Source organism: Punica granatum, chromosome 1 (genome assembly GCF_007655135.1).
Source record: "Punica granatum isolate Tunisia-2019 chromosome 1, ASM765513v2, whole genome shotgun sequence".
Classification (NCBI taxonomy): domain Eukaryota; kingdom Viridiplantae; phylum Streptophyta; class Magnoliopsida; order Myrtales; family Lythraceae; genus Punica; species Punica granatum.
Window position 1 is genome coordinate 45,556,149 of NC_045127.1, and position 23,207 is coordinate 45,579,355.

General features: G+C 37.8%; 2 protein-coding genes across 2 annotated transcripts; one reads left to right on the forward strand and one right to left on the reverse strand.

Annotated features, from left to right (window-relative positions):
* Positions 1-19,138: 19,138 nt before the first annotated feature.
* On the forward strand, positions 19,139-20,389 carry LOC116206664. Its single transcript, XM_031539462.1, has one exon. The coding sequence runs from the start codon at positions 19,139-19,141 to the stop codon at positions 20,387-20,389; it is 1,251 nt and encodes a 416-aa protein (XP_031395322.1).
* A 447-nt stretch (positions 20,390-20,836) lies between these two features.
* Positions 20,837-22,527, reverse strand: LOC116201541. Its single transcript, XM_031532805.1, has 2 exons — positions 21,451-22,527; positions 20,837-21,328 (listed from the first exon to the last, which is right to left on the reverse strand). The coding sequence occupies exons 1-2, from the start codon at positions 22,501-22,503 to the stop codon at positions 21,134-21,136; spliced, it is 1,248 nt and encodes a 415-aa protein (XP_031388665.1). The 5' UTR covers positions 22,504-22,527; the 3' UTR covers positions 20,837-21,133.
* Positions 22,528-23,207: the final 680 nt, after the last annotated feature.

Consider the following 23,207-nt stretch of genomic DNA (forward strand, 5'->3'; position numbering starts at 1 on the left):
CATCATTGGGAGGGACACGACAGCCGCGATCGGAAGCTTTTTTGGAGGTAGCTTCCTTTGAAACATCATAATCATACTCATATTGCTCTGATCCCTAAAGCAGTGCGCACTGCTACTGTTCACAGCTATTGACCTATTAGCTTGTGTGGTGTCTTTTATAAAATCATTTCAAAAGTCAACCATGTCCCAACCAATCTAAGAAATCATTTTGGTAACTCCTTCAACATCAAACAGGGAGCCCCCGATTCATATCTTGGTCTTCCACTCCACATCCTCAAGGCAAAAACTGCTTCCTTCCAACCTCTTGTCGATAGAGTTGGCAAAAAAATAGATATGTCGAAGGCCAAAACTCTCTCCCAAGCTGCCCGTGGAATGCTCATTCGATCTGTAGCCTCTGCTATTCCCTCTTATACAGTGGAACATTCCTCCTCCCAAAAACTATTTGTTCCCTTCTAGACTTTCTGTTCTCTAATTTTTTGTGGGGGTTCTCTTCCACGGGCAAGCCCAACATCCATCTCAAATCTTGGACAGCCTCTGTTGCCTAAAAGATAGAGGAGGTCTCAGCTTTCGTCGAATGCATGATCACAACAAATCTCTCCTCTCCAAACACGCTTGGGCAATCATAAATTAGCAAAACATGCCTCATATAGCTCTCCTCAAGGCCAAATACCTTAAACACTGGCCCTTTCTCAATCATTCTCTCAAGCGTGACTCCTCCTTTTGGAAAGGTGTTTGTCAAACGTGGAATCTCATAAGCAAAGGTGCTTGTTATAGGATTGCAAGTGGCTTATTCATCAGTATTTGGGAGGGATCCTTGGGTCCCAACCCTCCCTTCCTTCACTCCTCAATGGGTCCATGAGCTTTTCAATCCTGGCACCAGAGCATGGAACCTGCCTTCACTCAGAAATCTTTTTTCCCCGAACACAGTCAGCCTCATTTCATCTATCACCCCAAATTCTAGGCTGCAATTGGACTCCCCCGGCTTGGTTTCCTGCTCCGAATGGCAAATTCTCCGTCTCTTCTGGCATCAGCACTATCGCTTTCCTTCATCTTCACAACTCAACCCGTCTCATTGGCAGGCCCTCTGGATCAAAATCCACGATAGACATAAGCACCTCTTATGGAAGCTGTTGAGGAACTGTCTCCCCTCCTATCCTGTCCTTTCTAGCAGGTTTCCAAATAGATTATCCCTCTTGCAACTTTTTCCATCGCTCATAAAAACTATTGAACATCTATTTCTCCACTGTCCTTTCTCGACTATTGTTTGGGCCTCCCTGTAAATACCGATCAGACTTGACAATCTCAGACACATATCCATGACTACTTGGATTAAACTCATCGTGGGGACTAGCCATGAGACGCTCTTTTTGGCCGCACTGGGGCATACTGAGTTTGGTGTGGTATGGGTGTATGCTCATATGCGTAACATGAGCTCTGATATCATATTAAATATCTAATTGGCCTACAAGGGGTTGGGCCAATTTGCATCCTAAAAACTCAAGTTGATAAGTGTTGTTACTCAAATAGTTATTATTTCTTTCTTTCTTTCTTTCTTTCTTTCTTTTTTTCCATATGGGATTTTATAATTCCCAACAGAATATACCCAGGAATGATCGGCATAAGTTTCTTCTTCAAGCTGTTGTGTGCTTGGATCATCTTTGGCATCTCTGCAACAACAACACCAGATTTTCCGGCACCTCCTCGGAACCACTACAAGCGGCCAATACAATCACAAAAAGAATAGCTGAATATGAGAACGCATGGCCTCATCGCTCCATCGCCCAATTCGGCCATGGGAAGCTCGTCCTCACATCATTTGATAAGGCCATCTCCAACAACTCCTCACATCTATCTGTGGTTTGCTGTAACAGTCGAGGCACCCTTAAATTTGTTTGGGCGTTCCCATCAAGCTGAACCGACCCTTTTAAAGGGGAAGCAGAAGCAGCCCGTCGCGCTGTTCGCTGTGCTCATTCGCTCAGACTCTGCAATATGCTTCTTTCTGGAGATTGTAAGGACCTCATCCCACCCCTCTATCCATTCCATTATGGGTTATATGCTAGTTGATCTCTCTGCTTTTGACTTTTGGGATGTATTATTCGTTTCCCGGGACGAAAACTGTCTCGCCCATAACATTGCCCGCCGCAGTTTGTAACCTTGATGGACCTATTGCCATGTCCTCAATCCCCTCATTTATTCTCACTGGGGATGAAAGATGTGATAGTGCCATTAAGCATTTATTCTCGTATTATTTTCAATGAATTACCACTTCCGGTAAATAAAAAAAAAATACGGTGGTTGACGGTTTCATGCAAATTTAAAGGTCCTTACAGAAGTCCCAACACATACGAGGTTGCTTACTTTTTGCAGGAACTTGAGGAGCATATATTATACACAGAAAAATACAGCGATATTCATTCCACAAAATATATATATATGCACATTACATTGTTTAGCTAAAAGAAAATACACGTAGATAATCATAAATAATTTTATTCTGGTATGCACCCTAGTATTCGAAAGTCCAAAAGACCTCCGACTAATTCAGTCGAGTCGGGTCGACCTATTAAATTGTAAAACTCTCATAGCGTAGATTTTCTCTATTCATAAATAATTTTATTTTAAGCACAAGTTTTCATGATTATGTAAAGAAAATAAAACTCGCAATATCAGACCACAGAATTATCCGTCCCCTCGAGGCCACCGTCCTTCCACCGAAGGCCAGCCATACCACCCCTCCGATTGGGTGAAAAGTGTAGCAAGTGCTAGCATATGATAGACGAGGCCTATTCTATAAACGGATATTGTTCAAACCGCATTCTACAATCCTGAAGTTGAAGCTGCGCCCCATAATGCCGACGTTGAAGACATGTTCTATGTATCTGATAGTATGCCGCGTACAAGCATTGAAAACATTCTTGAGCTGGAATCCTTCCATTGCAGGTTGCATGTCCATAGCAATAATATCCATTATCCCTAGACGATTCGGCATAATAGTCAAAAAGGTGCTCCCATGTATGATCTCGCAAATCCGATATAACCGACTCCACGGACTCTTCATAAGGATCACCATCTTTATAACTTCTGGGGTTGCAATGGATGTACAGTCTCTTCGTATTGGGGTAACCCCTCACAATGTAAAAACAATGGAGTAGAGCTATTGCGACTACGATAATTCTCCGAAAAACAACCATATTTCAATTCGCGCAGATATGTGATTTCTTTCATTGGTTGCTCGCCTATTTATAAAACGGGCTTATCCTAGTAGTCTCTTTGATTATTCTCAGGGACAATTGAGCCGACCATACATATCTAATCTAAATACATGAAACTAAGGAGCTTCATCATTATTATATTCGAACGTATGGGGAGAAAACAATGTCCAATTAAACAATTCATTAAAAAACCTTATAGAGGATCGCAAGGAGCCAACCATACGGCATATGGCATCAAAATCTTGTGGAGGATTATTTTTTATTGGTTAAAAGGATGGTATGTGAATTTAATACAATGAAATAAAAATTATAATAGTTAATAAATGAACATGAGTAGTTCTACTGAATATCGAATTTGAAACCTTTTGATTATCATAAGAAGGCGTGCAACAGATATATATTTTCTAATTGACTAACAAGCGATCAATGGAATAGCATTACCTATATCAGTATGTACAACCTCGGTAATAAAGGTGCATAATCTTATTAGGTATAACAACACATCGCGTTAACATTGGACAACACAATGTGCACTGAGTAATGATGATGTGTATTGTAAATAGTTGAAACGAAAAAAATATATATATTAATTTTTTATCATATTAACCTCATACGCATACATGTTAAGTAAGAATATGAAGAAATTAGCCACCTAATAAATGTAAACCTCAATTGTACGCAAAATTTATTACATATATAGCATACACTTGCGTCAACTTTTCTTTTAAAATATTTATCTTTGTATTTCCTCGTTTCCCTGTTTTCTTATTGCTTCTAAAATTTCCAAAAAATTGTCCTGCATTTCACTAGAAAAATCCTATAAACAAGTTTCGTTTGGTTTTTGAGTAAAATATCTACTCAACCTAATTCAACTTTATTTTTTGCAAATTAAACAGCACAATCTTTACTTTTTTTTTACCTTTTTCTCTAATTTAATAATAAATTTTCGCACATATCTTTTATAACTATTTTTATAATTAATTTTTTAATAATAAATTTCCCATCTACATTCACTTATATATACATAATAATTTTTTAATGATAAATTTTCCATCTACTTTCATTTATATATATATATATATATATTCTCGCGCATCAATATATTTGTCAATACTTATAATCATTGCACAAAATCAAATTGAGTTGGATCATTATCCAATTCAAAAACCAAACACAAGCTAAGTATTTCAAATAATAAACGAATATATTAGACTATTTCTTTTTTTGGATAAAATACAAGGCCCAAGCCTGATAGACTAGTTTTAAATAGTGCAGTGACGGCTTTGCTACTAATTTTTATCTTTACTGTGTATCGTACATTTACTCAATTGTTAATATTAGTAGATTTCGTTACATATATTAAGTATAATACATAAAATTAATATTGCAAATTTATTTTTACAATAAAAATTTTGTTATACCCTTACTTTTTTTCTATTGGAATTTGACTTCTTATGTGATCCTGATTTCTTAGAACTAATATACTGTGTTATTTTTTAAAATCCTAATAGAGATAATTGATTATTTACTTAATACATGTAGCATGTTTATATAACTTGCATTTTAATATAAATATAAAGATATATTGAAAACATTCAATTTAGATATACAAATTTCATCTTACATATTTTTAAAATTAGTACTTAATAGAGTGATCAACGATTCTTGATGACCTTCCCGTTGCCTTTGCTTTTGATTCTTCTCATTGGAGTTCTTCTGTTGACGACCATCCATATAGTGGACTTTAACTAGCGAAGATCCGAGAAGACCAGAGAGAGGGGCCGACGCTGATTGTTGCATAGTGGTCGCAACGGCATTGGTCCAACGCGATTCATGGCCAAGAAGAAGCGTTGTCAACTCATCGGTGGTAGAGACGGTGAGAGACTCCGACCGGGCGAGAATAAGAGGTTCCTCCTTGAGTCCGAGAAGAATAAGAGACTCCAAACCCATATTTGTTGAAATGGAGCAGCATTTGATAAATAAAAAGGGAAGAATATAACAAAAGTTTAGAAACAAACAGCCTATGAAAATAAAGGAAATATGCAAGAACACGACACTACGGTTTATGTGAAGTTTGGAGCAATTCCAACTTGACTTTTATTCATGTCAATCAAAATTATAAATAGGCTGTAAGCCTTTTATATGAAAGGAAAACGAATAATGAGAAATAGAAAAGTATCTACGGTTGCTATGTATGTTACAACATGCCTATTATACATTGAAGTTATCCTTAATACTCTCCCTCAAGTTGGAGCATGTAGATTACAAATGCCCAACTTGGAAAGAATAAAATGGAAGCGATCCCGTCCTAACGCCTTTGTGAAGATATCTGCTAATTGGAGTCGCGTGGGCAGATGGTCGGGAGTCACAAGTCCAGCTTTGATGTGATCACGAATAAAATGGCAGTCGATCTCAATGTGCTTCGTCCGTTCATGGAAAACAGGATTAACTGCGATATGGAGTGCAGCTTGATTATCACAAAATAATCTAGTCGGTGTAGTCATTTGTACCCCAATGGAAGAGAGAAGACTTCGTAACCAGACAATCTCGCTAACAGCTGCCGCCATTGCTCGATATTCTGCTTCAGCAGACGAACGAGAAACCGTAGTCTGTTTCTTTGTCTTCCATGAAACTGGGCATCCTCCTAGAGTGACAAAATATCCCGTTATAGAACGACGGGTCAAGGGACAACCCGCCCAGTCAGAATCACAGAAGGCTTCAAGCTCAAGAGATGTAGGCTGAAGAATGATTCCTTGACCAGGAGATTGTTTCAAGTAACGAAGAACTCGCATAGCAGCATCCCAATGATCCTGACGAGGCTCCTGCATAAACTGAGCTAAGATGTGTAGGGAATAGCTGATTTCTGGCCTTGTAATGGTCAGATAGATAAGTCTCCCAATCAACCGTCTATACTTGCCAGGATCCAATAGCAAGTCACTAGAACTCATGAAAAGTCGATGTCGTTGTTCCATAGGAAAAGGTGATGGTCGCGATGCCAACATGCCACATTCGGTCAAGATATCTAGCACATATTTCTGTTGATTGAGGAAAATTCCAGAATTCATTCTAGTGACTTCAATACTGAGAAAATACTTCAGAGCCCTAAGTCCTTAATACGGAAGCATTTATCCAGATATTTCTTAAAAGAATCACAGTGGCTAGAATTGTTCCCCACTATGATAAGATCATCGACATAAACAAGCACTCCAAGAAAATTGTTACCTTGATGGAGAGTGAAGAGGGAATGATCTGCACCTGATTGACTGAACCCATATTCTCGAAGGGCATTAGCGAATTTCGAGAACCAATTCCTCGATGCCTGACGAAGTCCATATAGAGATTTGTGAAGTCTACATACATCACCTTTCTTCGAAGCGGAGAAGCCCGGTGGTAATTCCATGTATACTTCCTCTTCTAAGTCTCCATGTAAGAAGGCATTGTTTACATCCATCTGATGAATGATCCATCCTCTTGCTACTGCAACTGTCAATAGACATCGCACAGTTACCAACTTGGCCACTGGTGCAAACGTCTCATGGAAATCAATCCCCTCAACCTGGGTGAAGCCCTTTGCAACCAGCCGTGCCTTATAGCGCTCCACATTTCCGTCCGCTCAACGCTTCACTTTAAACACCCATTTGCAACCAATAGGTCGTTTACCAGTGGGAAGTTGTTCAACCGTCCAGGTCTTATTTAATTCGAGGGCATGAATTTCTTCTGCCATTGCATTCTTCCATCTGTGATCCCGAATGGCTTCCCGATAAGATGTAGGCTCTGCATCCGAGTCAATTGCAGCTAGATATGCCTTGTGATGATTAGAAATACTGGAATAATCAATAAACATCTCAATGGGGTAAAACATACATGAGGAGTGCGGGGAAGTAGGTGAGTCAGGGGAGAGGGTCTTATGGCGAGCAGTGTGAACAATGTAGTCCTTGAAGTGTTTTGGACGACTAGAAATCCGTTCAGATCGCCGTAAAATCATCTCACCACTTTTATGGTCTTCATTTGTCTCCAAATTATCACCCCCTTTTTCTTCAGAAATGCGGCCCTCTGCATTTTGGGCCGATCCAGAATCACTCCCCCTTACTTCCAAATCTCTACCCCTATCTGTACTTGTTTGGTCAAGTTCAGAAAATCCCATGGGTCCTCTATTTTCTTCATCTCCTCGGCCTCGACTCATTGCCTGGGATGTTTCCAGAACCTGCTGGGCTAGATTGAGCTCATCTCCATTTATGTCCCTAGCTCCGCCCAGAAATAACGGGCTCCCTTTTCCTTGTTGCCTTGATTCCTCATTTTCCATGGCAAAAGGAAAAACTGTCTCAGAAAATTGAACATCCCTAGATACCAATATTTCCCTATTTTTCAGATCGTAAAGTCTCCATCCCTTCTTCCCATGAGGATATCCGATAAATACACATTTGCGAGACCTAGGCCCAAACTTATCCTTGGTTCGCATATGTGCATAACATAGTGACCCAAAAACCCGTAAATTCAAGTAATTAGATGATTCACCAAAAAGTACCTCGTGTGGACTTTTGTTGTCGAGTAAAGGCGTCGAAGTGATATTAATCAAATGGACTGTTGTCGAGACACACTCTCCCCAAAACCGTGTCGGTAATGAGGCTTGGAACATGAGTGCCCGTGCAACGTTGAGAATGTGTCGATGCTTCCTTTCTACTCGACCATTCTGCTGAGGTGTATCTGTACAATAAGTCTGATGTAGAATCCCATGTGCAGAGAAAAAGTTTTGTATCTCCCTTGACAAGAATTCCATTCCATTATCACTTCTAATAACTTTAATCGTGCGATTAAACTGATTCTTAATCAAATTGTAGAAGTCAATAATAAAACGCCGAGCTTCAGATTTTTCTCACAGAAGATATACCCAGACACCACGACTAAAATCATCAACAATAGTCAAGAAATAGTTGGCTCCACAACTAGCCTTAACCCTGTATGGTCCCCATAAATCACAATGAATTAACTGAAACGGATACTCAGCTTTATTCATGCTCAATTGAAAATGTGAGCGTGTCTGTTTCGCTCTAAGGCATACATCACACTCCTTATTACTCCTTTCGCCAAAATCTAAATTAATACCATGCAATTTTATCAGACGAGATGGGTGACCAAGCCTCCGGTGCCAGAGATCCTCAGATTCCTCAAGGACTGCCTGGCATGTCTACGGTGTGGTAGCCACTCGCCTCAGGTAATAGACCCCCCCTTGAAGCTCACCCACTCCAATCGTTCTCCTCGAGGTGCGATCCTGTATAATGCATAGATCACCATAAAATGTCACGTAACAGTCCATTTCCTTCGATAATTGTACAATGGAAATCAAATTGCAATTAAAAGTCTGCACATAAAGTACGTCCGTAATTTCCATCATGCCAGCAATTTTCACATTTCCTGTTTGGGTGGCTTTTACCATGCCCCCATTAGGAATATATACCGGTGCTCCACCTTTGATTGCAATCGTTCTCGAAAAATTTTTGAGGCATCCTGTCATGTGTCTCGATGCTCCTGTGTCCAAAATCCATTCGTTTTGCAATTTTATAAAATTGAACTCATTACCGACTAGCCGGTTCGGGTCTATGGTGTCATGCGAAAGCAAGGACAGCAACCGGTTAAATTGGTCATCAGGGAGGGCCTCCAACTTCTCAGCCCGTGATCCACTCCCCTGTCCGGTCTGGGCTGTATGCGCGCGATCTGGGCCGTGCTGGGCTTGCATTTTTCCCTTCGGCCCATTGCTCGGCCTGACTTGTTTCTGTCCGGGCCCCCTTCCTGGATTTGCTTTGGACTTGTAATGCCAGGATGGGTACCCATTAAGGGCCCAACAAGTATTTTTGGTGTGGCCCAATTTTCCACAGTGCTCGCACGAGGGCCTTTCGCCCGCTTCTCCCTGCAACCTACCGATTCTTCCTTGCCCGTGCTCTGCTTCCGCTTTGACGAAGAAGACGGCAGATTCCGGGGCCGATTCCCGAGCTCTCGTCACCGATCGTTGCCGTTCCTCATTTGCCACCATTTTGTAGACTTTATTCAAATTTGGCATCGGTTCAATGCTCAGAATCGTCGACCGAATCGTGTTGAATTCGGAGGTGAGCCCCATCAGAAACTGGAAGCACTTCTCCGTCTCCTTCTGCACTGCCATCGCGACTCCTGCCCCGCAGCTACAACCCGGGTGCTCCAGGTAAATCTCCAATTCGTCCCACAACAGCTTCAATTTGCTGTAGTATTCCCGAATGCTCAATCCTTCCTGCCGTAAGAGACAAATATCGGTTTTAATTTGGAAAACCCTAGATTGATTTCCCTCTGAATACCTCTCTTTTAGGTCATTCCACAAGCTTCCGGCGTCCACGGCATACGTGACCGTCGCCTGAAGGCTCACATCCATGGTGTTGAACATCCACGCCAGGATTGTTGAATTGCATCTCTCCCAGCAGTCTCGGAGAGGATCGTTCACTTCCGGTACCTCCAGACTCCCATCGATGAAGGGCAATTTGTTTCTTGCCCGTAGAATGATTAACATCGCTCGTGACCATGTCAGGTAATTATCCCCATTGAGCACGCAGCCGATTATTTGGGCGCCTGTGCTGTCTGATGAATTGAGTCGATAAACCGGCGGGATTTCCACGCTCTTGCCCGAGTCATCCCCTGCCTTTCTGTTTGCAGATGAGTTTCTGCCCAGCCTTGGACTTCTCTCACCCTCACTCACATCCGACATTCTGATGGTCACAAAAAAAAAAATTCAATTGATCCAGGAACTTTGTTGCTTTGATACCATGTGAAGTTTGGAGCAATTCCAACTTGACTTTTATTCATATCAATCAGAATTATAAATAGGCTGTAAGCTTTTTACATGAAAGGAAAACGAATAATGAGAAATAGAAAAGTATCTACGGTTGCTATGTATGTTACAACATGCATATTATACATTGAAGTTATCCTTAATAGTTTAATAAAGACTAGAGGAGGACCCTGCTATACACATAATCAACTCATGTTTTCGTTAAAAAATTATACCAGTGGTAAGTTATTCTTAGAAAATATATTTCTAAAGTAATTTTAATCCCTTTTCGCCACATATCATGATGTTTATATTATGATCACTTTTCTAATTTATTGTTTAGCCATTTTTTAATAGAGAAAAATCTGGTTTTTTCAATTAAAAATAAAAGCGATAAAATAAAATAAGAAAAATAATACGGAAGTGATGGCGTGCAACTGCAAGAAAAGAGAGAGAAAGTGGAGTGAGAGAAGAGGAGAGAGAATAATGGCCGGTAGTTATTTGGTAGTCATACGAAGCGTATAAATTGACTAATTTAACCTTAACTTGTTTTCACATTTGATGATTCTTGATTTTCAAATGCTATTTCGTAATGGACAATTTTGCGATAACAAAAGTTATCTCAACCACCATCGTATTCCCTTTTGTAATATAGAAGATATAAGAAACGCATTTAAAATAAAGAAAAAAAATACAAACAAGGTAAGAACTCGAATCCACGACATTTTGATAAATAAAAGAATCACAAAACCAACCTATCCATGCAACAAATTTGAAATAAGCATAAACATAAAAGCAACAAGGAAACTCGAAACCGTGTTATCTTGGCGTACAAAAACAATCGAACCAACCCGCCAACATATCATAGTCAAAATAAACTTACAGATTATAAAGATAATATTTCACGTAATGTAAAAAATGATGTCCATCGCCAGATTCGAAAAAGCATGAATCAGATTCAAGAAAAGAGATAAAAGAGAAATCGGAAAGGAAAACGGTGGAATCTGGAGAAAAAGAGAGCGCCAAAGCTGCCTGCGACTGCTTTTTCGAGTATACGCAGAGTATTCATCTTTCGAAGTTTCAGGTGCCTCTGATATGATTCTGCAATCTTGTGTTCTTCTACTGTACATGAACAGGGTCGGATGTAATCCAATAACCCGACCTGGGCATCCTAACCCAAACCATTTTTTTGTTTTTTTTTTGTTTTTGAAAATTACTAAGGGAAATATTTTCCATGATACTTTTTTCAAATTACCTAGGGACAAAATTTATCGGTAATCCCTCGATAATTTCCCATGGAATAAATTTACTCGAAAAATTCTCTTGATAAATGCGCATATTCTAGTAGTGGAATCTAATGACCGGCAATAAAAGTCAGTTGGTTAATTGCTTCGTGTCAATGAGAAAATCTCAAAAGTACTTGCGAATATCCATGGGAACTCTTTACCTTGGCGTACATATGGATATAATGTAGCTCACGATTTAAGGAACTTGTGGAGCACATATATATATATATATATATATATATATATATACACTTGGGCGTAACACCCGCACGATGCCGCACGCTTTCAAAAATTTTCATTGATTTTTTTATTTATCGTCTGCAAAACTAATATAGATAGTGTAATTAAAAATAACGATAAAAATCTTTAGGTATAAAATTATTATCCAAATTTTTGTAAAGATTGTACTAATTAGTATTTCATATGGTAGAAAAGTTAAGGTGCCGTTTGGTTTTGAAATATAAATCTTGCTTCACCCTAATCTAATTCATTCTTTCACCAGTTCAATAATATAATCATTACTCTTTTTCTTTTTTCTTTTTTTTCATTTAACAATAAATTTTTGTAACTATTATTACAATAATTTTTTGATAATATTATCCATCAATTTTTACATTTATAGATGTTATCTTTTTTTCTCATTTAATAACGGGTTAATTGCCTAAAAAATATAAATTTTTCACATTTTATCAATTCTAGCACGAACTTTTTTTTTATACCTAAAATGCACGAACTATCAATTTGATATTAATTTTAGTACGTCTACTTTTCCATTAATTTAAACAAGAATCTATGACCACACCCTCCAATCGAGATAGTCGCGGTCACCGGCGACCTTATAGGAGCAGCGGTGAGCCCCGATGAGGCCCTCACTGCCCAAATTAGAAAAAAAAAAAAGGTAAAATCTAGAAAAGAATGCAGGTGGTAGGTAGCAGAAGTTTCATCAGCAACCACCATCCCCCTAATTAGGGTGACTGAAGACCTTTACCGTCATGGGCAACCCTATTTGGGCAGGCGGTGGTTATTGTTGATACCCACTGATCGAAAAAATGGAAGTTACGTTAACATTGATATCAAATTGATAGTTGTATTAGAATTAACAAAATGTGAAAAGTTTGTGTATTTTTAGGCAATCAACTCCTTAATAATAAATTATCACATATATTTTTTTCTAACTATTATTACGATCAATTTTTAATAATAAATTCTCCCTATATTATGTACATATAATAACTACTTTTGTCCTCATTAGGCTGGAATGAAGTGGAGTAGAATTCCAACTCCATTACCAAGCACACCCACATATCTCCCTTATAATCTCAACTTGAATTTTCAATATTCCTAAATAGAAAACTATGGTTGCAATATAAGAAGCCTTAAGTAACTCGCTAATTTATTAGTGGACAAACTTTACTCGCAGTAACGTCTCAAAATTGATTAAAAGCATCTCTTGGATGTAGTCAAGTCAATGCCCAAGCAAGAATTTTCTCAATCAACATGCAAACATAAACCATTTCGCTGAAAAATAAGGACATTTCTAATGTACAAATAAAATAAGACTACTTAAATTGGTAATAAATTGAAATACACTTTTGAATTGAGTTTGTTTTAGATGATTCCTCATTTAGTCCCCTCAAGTAAAGTCTCCGGTGTGAATCTTATAATTGGAGAAATTCAAGAATTGGTAGACTTTTATCTCATAGCGGACCGATCATACTCGAGTTTAAATTAATCGGACTTGTCGAACTTTCAGATATTAGGTGGTGCATGCCAGGGAGAACAATCCTTAATTGCAAGAATTTTATCTTTTAGTGGACCGACCACGCTCGAGTTTAGATTAATTGGGCGTGTTAGACTGATGGATATTAGTGCACATCAAGAAGAAAAATACATAACTTAAATTATATTAAAATATTACATAAAGGAGGGTGGGTTTTCGTGGGAGGGAAAACCCTCCTTATACTCTCTATTAGGGGATGGACCAGTTTTAATGTGTTAAGATATGAAACCACACCAAAAACATTTTGCAAGGGAAGAAAGGGGAAAAAGCAGGGGATGGCAGCACATGTTTGCCAAATACTCATTTTAATTATATCTAAACAAAAGCTTCGAGTAGCGTCATTTGGAGGGAAAAGTGTGTGCGAGTATCTGAACAACATCCGCTCACTTTTACCAAATGTGATTCATTTTACTTAATTACGTATATGGTTATGACACGTTAATTTTGAAATTATTTCGAAGGATGTAAAAAGAATAAAAATACGGGCACAAACGAAAACTAACCAATTAAGAAGAAATAAAAATAAGGGGAACAAACAATAAAATCAAAGTTTGTGGGCAAATCTTTAAAAATGTAAAAAAGAAGGTTAGAAATGGAAAAAAATTTAAACAAAAACCTATATGTGCATGTAAATTCTCCTATTCTCTCTATTCTTCTTATGGACCGATTTTTAATGTTTTTAGATGACGACGACGACGATGAAGATTTGTTAGGAAGAGAAAATGTAAGGAAGAGAATAAAAGGAAAAAGAGAAAAAAGGCCAAAAATTGTAGAGTTGACATATGGCAAAAGAAAACAACGGTTTGATATATATATAGGGTAAATTGCACTTGTAGTCCAAAATGTTTTACAAATGTTTCATTACGGTTCAAAAAGTTTTTTTCGTTACATGATGGTACAAAATGTTTTAAAGTTGTTTCATGATAGTACAAACCGTCAATTGGCCCTAACGCCGTTAACATTTTGCTGACGTGGCGTGTCCTATGTGTCACTTTTGTTATGTTGAACCAATCATAGTACGCCACGTCATTTAAGAGAAAATAAAAATTTAAAAAGTCTAAAAAAATACAAAAAAGAGTAAAAATTTTGAATAAAAATTAAAATAAATATTTTAAAATTTTTTTAAAAAAAATTTTAATTTTAAAATTATTTTTAAAAAATACAAAAAATAATAAAAAATACAAAAAAAGAGTAAAAATTTAGAAAAAATAAAAAATCATTTTAAAACTTTCAAAATTTTAAAATTATTTTTTAAAAATTTAAATTTTTAAAATTTTTTAAAATAATTTTTTATTTTTAAAAATAATTTTAAATAATTTTATAAAAAATTTAAAATTTAAAATTTAAAATTTAATATTAAAATTATTTTTAATTTAATATTAAAATTATTTTTATTTAAAATAATAAAAATTATTTTAAATTTTAAATTTTAATTTTAAATTAAAAGTTTAAAATTATTTTTAAAAGTTTTTAAAATTTAAAATTTTTAGAATTATTTTAAATTTTTCGGCCATGTCAGCAAGGAGGTGACACATAGTAGCCACGTCAGCGTCGGCTTGATGGCGTCAAGCTCGAGTTGACGGTTTGTACCATTATGAAACAACTTTGAAACATTTTGTACCATCATGTAGCGAATAAAACTTTTTGGACCATAATGAAACATTTATAAAATATTTTGGACCACCAGTGCAATTTACTCTATATATATATAGATATATATACTAGTACAGTTGCCCGTGCCATGTACAGGGAAACTAATAAATAAAATCATGAAAGTATATATATGATGAAAAACATGTATTACTTGCTTCATAATTAAATTGTAATTTAATTTAATATAATTATTATAAAGTATCTGACAATTTTGATAATTTAATATTCTTATAAAAAATACATGAAGTATTCTTCGATCGATCCTTATTATACCAGTGTATTAATACATCTTATCCATAATATTATTGGTTTATTCAAGTTTCACAAGTAATAATCAATGTTTAAATACTTAAATCAACCTATAAGATTGAATAAGAACAAAAATAAAACTCATCTTGTATTTTTTCTTAGCTAAGTAAAATGAATTTCGTAATTAAGTTAATGTACAAGATTAATTAAAGTTTTTTTTGTATTTGACAAATTACTATTACTATTACTATTATTATAGTTATTATTATTATAATTATATTTATTATTATAATATTTATTTATTTATTATTATCGTTATTATTATAATTTATTTCACAGCCAAGCTAAGTAAATGTATATATTATTAGATTAATATATATCTATAATATTTCTTATTATAATATTATTGTTATATTTATTATTATTATATTTATTTATTCATTACTATCGTTATTATTATTATTATTTACTTCACAGCTATGTAAACGTACATAATATTATATTACTTTATATTATTATTAGCTACTCATGGCTAACTAATGTATATTTTTAGATTAATTTATTCGTATTTTTTAAAAAAATAAAAGAGAAACTCAAGAGTATGAAAAACGAATATACTCTACGTGAGAATTTCCGAAATGCTTTCGGTTTATATAGATATAAATATAGATAGATAGATAGATATGTATATATATATATAGAGAGAGAGAGAGAGAGTACAATAAACACAACATTATTTTACATATATATATATATTTGTATGAGCAAAAGGAAAGTACACTACACGTACATCAAAGGCAATTCATTTTATTTCAAACACGAGCTTAATTCATTTTATTGTAAAGAAAATGAAACCACAATGCTACACCGCAGAATTCTACCGTCCCTCGAGGCCATCATCCTTCGGCAGAGGCCAGCCATTCAACCCCTCCGGATGGGGAAAGTGTAATAAGGGGGATCCAATGCTCACGGATGGACCAAGAAGAGAGCTCATGAGGGAAGTGACCACCTTAAACTTTTGATTTTATAGGAAAATTTATATATTATGACTCAATATTTTATGAAAATACTTATATTCGTCCCCCAATTTCGAAGCACTATCATGTTATGCATCCCTCAAAAAGCTCACTTTCCTCTATCTAAATTATAAGTACTTCCCTGCTGATGGCCTTTGGTGATAACATGGGGGGCCGATAAAATTAATATGTATCACACACACACACACAAATATTCAAACTTTATATATATAATAGATGTGTGTGTATATATACATATACATATATATATACCTAACTGCTACCGTATGATAGATGGGGTTATTATATAAATGAATATTGCTCAAACCACATTCTCCAATCTTGAACTTCCACCCCATTATGCGGACATAGAAAACATGTTGTTTGTAACTCATAGTATGCCACATATAGGTATTGAAAACACTCATGCAGAAAACCTTCCGTTTCAGGCTGCGTGTCCATAAAAATCATATCCAGTAGCGTCTGAAGATACGGAATAATAGTTAAAAAGGTTTTCCGATGTTTGATCTCGTAGATCCAATAAAACCGACTGCAGCGACACCCCGTAAGGATCGCCCTCTTCATAATTATTAGGGTTGCAGTGAATATACAGTCTGTTCATATTGGAGTCACCCCTCGCAATGTAACAAGAATGAAGGAGAGTTATAGTGATTGCGAGAATTCTCCGAAAGAAAACCATTTCAATCCGCGACTATATGCGATTGATCTCACTGATATTGCACGCCTATTTATAAAATGGGGTTATCATCGTAGTCTCTTGATTATTCTCAGGGACAATTGACCAGACCACATGCATATATATCTAAGTAGATGCAATTAGGGAGCTTCATCATTATTATACCCGAAGGAATGTGGAGAAAACAAAGTCCAATTAAACGTTCACCTCAAAAGTCAACCCTTCTAAAAGATTGCAAGCCGATTGTTCAGCATAAAGTATCGAAATCTAGAAGGATTAATTTTGTCGATATAACAGAGGTCAAAAGTCACCTAACAAAAGATGGCCAAGGCGGTTAACTAATACCTCAAGAATATGAACAAATAAGCATATATATATATATAAAATCTCATCGAAATCGTCATTTCACACACACACACACATATATATATATATTCTCATTAACTAACACACAACCAAAGTGTTCGAATGTACAACCTCCATGATCAAGGTGCATAAGCTAATCAGATAACAATCATCACATTATTTTTTCGATTATAAAGAAGGCTCGTTGGTATAGTACAATAAAATAGTGATCATAATAGTTAATAAAGGGACTACAATAGTCCCATTGAATATCGAACCTAAAATATCTTAATTACCAAACGAATATATGTGCCTTGTGCAACACTCTCTTTTAATTCATCACATTATCTTTAGACAGTACATATGTGTGCACTGAACAATGATGATGTGTATAAATAGTTGAAATGAAAAATATATATATTGATGATATAATTTTAATTTTCCTAAAAACTTTCATCAGAAACACATAGCAATACCAAATGGAATCGCTATATTAATTAGCAACATAATCGTAATTTCACAATTGTAATTTCTCATGAAATAGTTGAATTGCTCTTTTACGTCATGTTTGGTATGTTAAAATGAAATAGAAAGGAATGGAATGAAAATTCATCATTCTACTCAATTTCCTCATATGGAGACACTTGAATAAGTTAGAAAGAGCATTCCATTTGAGGAAAAATTTCTTTACAACATGATGGAATGATCATTTATTTAAAAAACTGAAGGAATGTCCTTTCCATCATTTCTATTAAGTTTTACATATATCTTGTATTATTTTTTAGTTTTATACATCTAAACATATGATATATAGAATAATATTATGAAAAATAAGTTCATTTAATTAAATTTAATCTTTCATATTCTCTATTTCATTCTTAAAATCACTATTTTGCCCTCAATATAATTACATTCACTATACAAAAAATCATTTACATTCCTTTTAATTCCATTCCGGCGTACCAAACGGGGCCTTAAAGGAGCGACTTCATTCTAATAAGGACGACGTCCTGACTCACAACTAACTTGAATGGCAGCACTTAAGAACCAGCATCTAAGCGTAAGATGTTTGAGTGTGAACCATCTAGAAGAGGGAAAGGCTGAGTTAGATTAGTTGATTATTATCTCACATTTATACCTTGTTCCGGTGGCAGATTATGAATAGTTATGATGAAATGCTGAATTCTGGAAGGCTATTATCAATTATTAGTATACTGAGAAGGAGTTAATGATGTAACTTTCCTCTTCTAAAAGTAACCTTTGTAAAATTACTTGAGAAATTAATAATCCTTTGATCGAGTATAAAGTTGGTAATTTCAATTTTTTTTCTTCAATAACCAACTTCCATCTTTTGCTTTCTGTGAACACTTCCATTAATTTCCCTCTCTCCCTCTTTTCTCTCTCTCATCAAGTTTTTCTCTCCCCCCTTGCAGATAAATTACATGGGGATGCTATATGACATGGCGAGACCATATCTTACGACTGAACTATGTATCAATTGCATCATATGAGTAATTATTTACATGATGATAGCATTACTAACAAAAACACCTTATTCATAGGTCATCCAATATAGTTTTTGGAAATAATAGATGACCTCACTTTCATCATTGATGGACGTTGGCATCTGTTTTCCTAATTTTAGTAAGTTTTTGTTAATTTTAGTTTTTTTTTTAAGTTTTTGTTAAGTTTAGTTGAGTATTGATTTATCAATTTTATATAAGGTCAAATTATGATTTCATTTAGAGCGATCCGAAACTAAATCAATTTTTCTTTTCCAAGTAAAGCTTGAGTGAAAACTCGGAGGCTCAATCATCAGATGTTCAGAGTTGAGACGGTCCGATGAATCCGACGTTCAGCTCGGCACGACTCCATTGCCCCGACTGTACGGGTGGACTTGAGAGAACGTAATAAAATTAGGTACCTAAAACGAATTTGTTAAGAAGTTTGGGCAAAATCCGTGAAGTTTCAGTACCACTCATCACTTTCCTTCCCGAAATGGCGGCTCTGCTCGCCACTGCCCGAAGCTCTTTCAGCCACTAAAAAACTCCCGACGAGCTTTTCCGGTTTCCGCCATGTCCATTTGCTGACCGATCCCTCCTGCCAAAAGATGAAGCTTTCGCTGAAGTTCCCCGACGTTAGGGAACGCCGCCACCGCCACGTCGCCGGGGACGCCCACGGCCACAACCAGCAGCAGCAGCAGCCGATCCTCAAGGCCAAAGTCCCCATCACAGTCTTCTCCCAGCCCTTCGCCACCGCCGTCACCGCCACCACGGCGGTCCGCTCGGATCTTTCCCTTTCTCTCTCCACGAACTTTCCCTCCGGCCCTTCCCTCAAGGTCTCCTACTCCCCCAACGCGGCGCCGTTGTCGGCATCTCCCTTCTCCGTGACCCTCAAGTCCGGCCTCGGCCTGTTCGGCTCCCCGAAGGAATCTCCTCTCACCTTCTCCGCCCACTTCTCTCTTTCCCCTTCTCTGAACCACCCGACCCCCATCTTCTCCCTCCACTTCAAGCCCCGAATCGGCCACTTCTCCTTCCACAGCTCTGCGTCTTCCAACCCTAATCCGAGTCAAATTCCGAAATTTAAGCCGCCGTTCGCCTCAGATTCGGCTTTAAACGGTAGTTTCCTGAAGACCGAGACACCTGATTCCGAAAAGCACGAGCTAAAGACGATCCCTCACTTTAATCAGGCTTCTGATCATCTTGGGGCGGATGCAAATGGCGGAATAGGAATTGGGTTTAAGCCAGCAGTGGCTTCAATGAGCTGGGAGGAGCTCAAGTTGGAGCCTTGTGGTGGCAAGGATAAGGTTTTGACAAAGCCTAACCCTATAGGAAACCTCAATTTCGCCGAGAGTTGCAACAACAGGGGCGATTTCTTCACGGGTGCTTCATTTAGGGCGAGGACGGCATTGCCGATCATGAAGTGTTTGAGGTTGAACTTCCAGTGGGGGTTGAACTTACCTGCGGATGATGCCGGTTTCACAATGCCATATTTGACGGTTCAGAAGATCGGAATAGAAAGGGACGAGGAAGTGAAGATTTTGAAGGCTCAGAGCGGCGGTCATAGTCGTGCTGGTGACTCGGAGTTGTTGAAGGGGTTGTGTCTGTGGATGAGAAGGGATTTGGAGGTTATGCAGAGGGAAAACGCAGAGATGAAGCAGTATTTGGAGGAAATGAGGTCGGGAGTTGGCAAAAGGGCTTCTGTGTCTATGCCTTCGAGTGAAAATAAGGTGGACTTCGAGATGTGGAGGAGTAAGAAGAACGGGAAGGAGGAAAATGGTACGGGATACAGTCGGCCCGCAAATCAGTTGTTTGATGTAGAAAGCGAATTAAGAAGAGCTATCAAGTCTTCTTCCACTTGAGGTTGGCACTACATGATTGTACATAATGACCAAGATGAACTTGGGGGAAGAGTTTCACGGATTTGGTGCAGCGGAATGAAGCACATCATGGTTTCCACTTTAGGTTTCTTAGTGAATTTGATAATAATCAGTCCCGGTTATTGGCATGATCAAAGTAATCATCGCCTTCTATCTGGTCAATCTGATTCGGCTGCTATTTTGGTTTCAGTTTAAGTTTACTGTATGGTCAATCTGTCCAGTTCTTTCTTACTTCTTGAAAACCAAGAATTAGTCAGTCCCTGCTCTATATGGAAGTGTGTTATCGGAAAATCGAGCCATGAGATGCAGACATGGATGTATCTGTCTTCATTCATGTCTACTGTGGTGGAAAATTTGGAGGTAGCTGCTCTTGCAGCAATAGATTGTGATTTTGCAGCATGAAAGGTCTTAAAAATGATCGGATTGATCGATATTTTAGCACCGTGTTGCTATCTACTTTGTTGATCCTTGTGTTGTACATGTACAAATGGAATCCTGTTTCCAGATTTAGAATTACACTTGCCTATTATTCTGTGCTGTAGATACTCGACTCTATTTTGGCACGCTTAGTTACATCCTGTCGACATATAATTGCTGTGCAAAGCTGATGCATTTAGAACGGCTTGAATCTTTGGTAGTTTCAAGTCGCGATACGAGTCTCAGCTGTAAACTTAACGCCGTAAACTTAATACCATTTTCATTTGAAAGATCACTCCGAGTTGCTTATTAGATGCCCTTCTTCAGCTTCTCCTTGAGCTCCGATTGTTTATTCAACATGCTCGAATATTTCCCAAAGAAATTCTGCAACTTTGCTGATATTGCTTGCTCCTCCAGTTTCAGTTCCACTGCCAAAGCATCTGCCTCAGCTTGGACTTTTGTGAAATCTTCAAGCATCTTCGCCATGTGAGGATCAAGATGGTCCTGTTTATTAACAATCAAATCGCTTGTAAGTAATGTTCAAAATAATGCGTTGAGCGCTTTAGTTGCTTATATAATCTGTAAATCATTTTGCTCGTTTGAAGAATTTAAGTTATAAGGTATACCTCGGAGTCGACGCATTCGATATGAACACCATAGCTGCAATCCTCACAATAGTAAACCCGATGCTTCGGTGTGATTCTCTTTTTGCAAACCTCACAAGGAAACCAACCCGAATCACCTTTAACTACGGAATCCTTAAGGAATAGGGAATGTTGGTGTTTCTTATGCTTCACGGTGCTTGCAAATGGCAAGCAAGTGCAATGCGCATTGAAGTTGCAGGCTGTGCAGCGGTAGATATATTCTCGACACTTTTTTCCGCAGACATTGCAGGTAACCTCGACACCCATATCCTCAAAAAACGCGAGCGGGTGTTGGTCGTGCTTCTTATGCCTCAGGGTGGGCATTCGAGAGATGCAAGCGACGTCTAGGTCGAACTTGCAATTTGAACAGTGGAAGGCGAATCCGTTGCGAATGGTCTTTCTGCATGCGTCACAATATAAATTTTCTGAAGGATAAGGAGATTTTGTGTGGAGAATGAGAGGGTGCAGTGGGTGAAAGGGATGCTGAATCTGTTGAGGGGACTCAGAGCAGGACTTGTGCAACGCAAATTGCGGGCATTCGGGGCAGTAGTACGTTGGACCAGAAGCTGGCATCTCGCATCCTCGGCAACTTTGTCTCATGGAATTCTTCTCTCCGTAATAGCGGAGCAACAAGCCATGCTGGTGGCTGAGGTGATGGATTTTTCTCGTCTTTTGTCGTGAGGGCAGATCTGGGTATGGCTGAGTCCTCAGGAAGCAATCCACGCCGACGCTATAGTCACAGTTGCTGCATCTGAAGACGAACCCGGAACACGTCTTTTCGCAGAGACTGCATTTAAATGGCTCTGACGAGTCGGGATGACTGGGGACGAGGACAAGAGGGTGCTGCGGATGGAGAGGGTGGGACCCCATTTCTCGGGGCAATTTCGCGCAACTCTTGTGAAGGAGGAACCCGCAGTCAGAACAAGCGAAGGCGAGACGATGGATCGTTTTCGAGCATAAGTTGCACATCTCGCTCCCGTTCTCGATCCTATCTAGTACCAACGGGTGCTCGTGGCTGAAATGAAGAATCTCCATTTCTGTTTGATCTCAATCTCTCGAGATTTCTAAACTCTATGATGTGTAAAATTGTTTCTGACAGCCTTTTATAGAATGAACGAACCAATCCAATGGAAAAATATACTTTACTTTTTCTGAGAGTTCCTTTGGAAAGGGGCAGCATATATACCTTATATAAAACTTGCCAGGAGAATTAAGTATCAATAAATCTTTCCAGGACTTCCAAAGAAAATCTTCATCATTTATTTTGAGAGAGTTTCTTCGGTAATCCTATGCCGCCATGATAGTTCGGGTCCATTGAAGTTTGTTCGACACGATGGTTCAGAGATATATATTATGGGGCCCTTCATTATATATGTGGAGGCCCAATCACCTCTCCGACGTTCAGACAGTGGAATGCACCTACTGAAAGCCGCTGCTTCTCGTGGTCCACCACTGCCTTGTGCTCTTTGCTCTGGTACTCTCCGATGCCATCCGCATCGAAAAATTACGGATTCTTAGCAATGGCTCCCTATATTTCTGATAAAGGTCTTTTATATGGCCTTTTTTATGGCTCTAGAAGCCGTCAGATTCACTTCTACAAGAGTGTACATAGGACAACTCCCGAACTGTCACTGCGCAGTGAAGAAAACACAGACAACATCCATGAAGATCCTTGACCCTAAAAACCCATGTCCATTAGTTCATAGTCTCACGTCTAGTTTCCTTTGCAGCGGTAAACT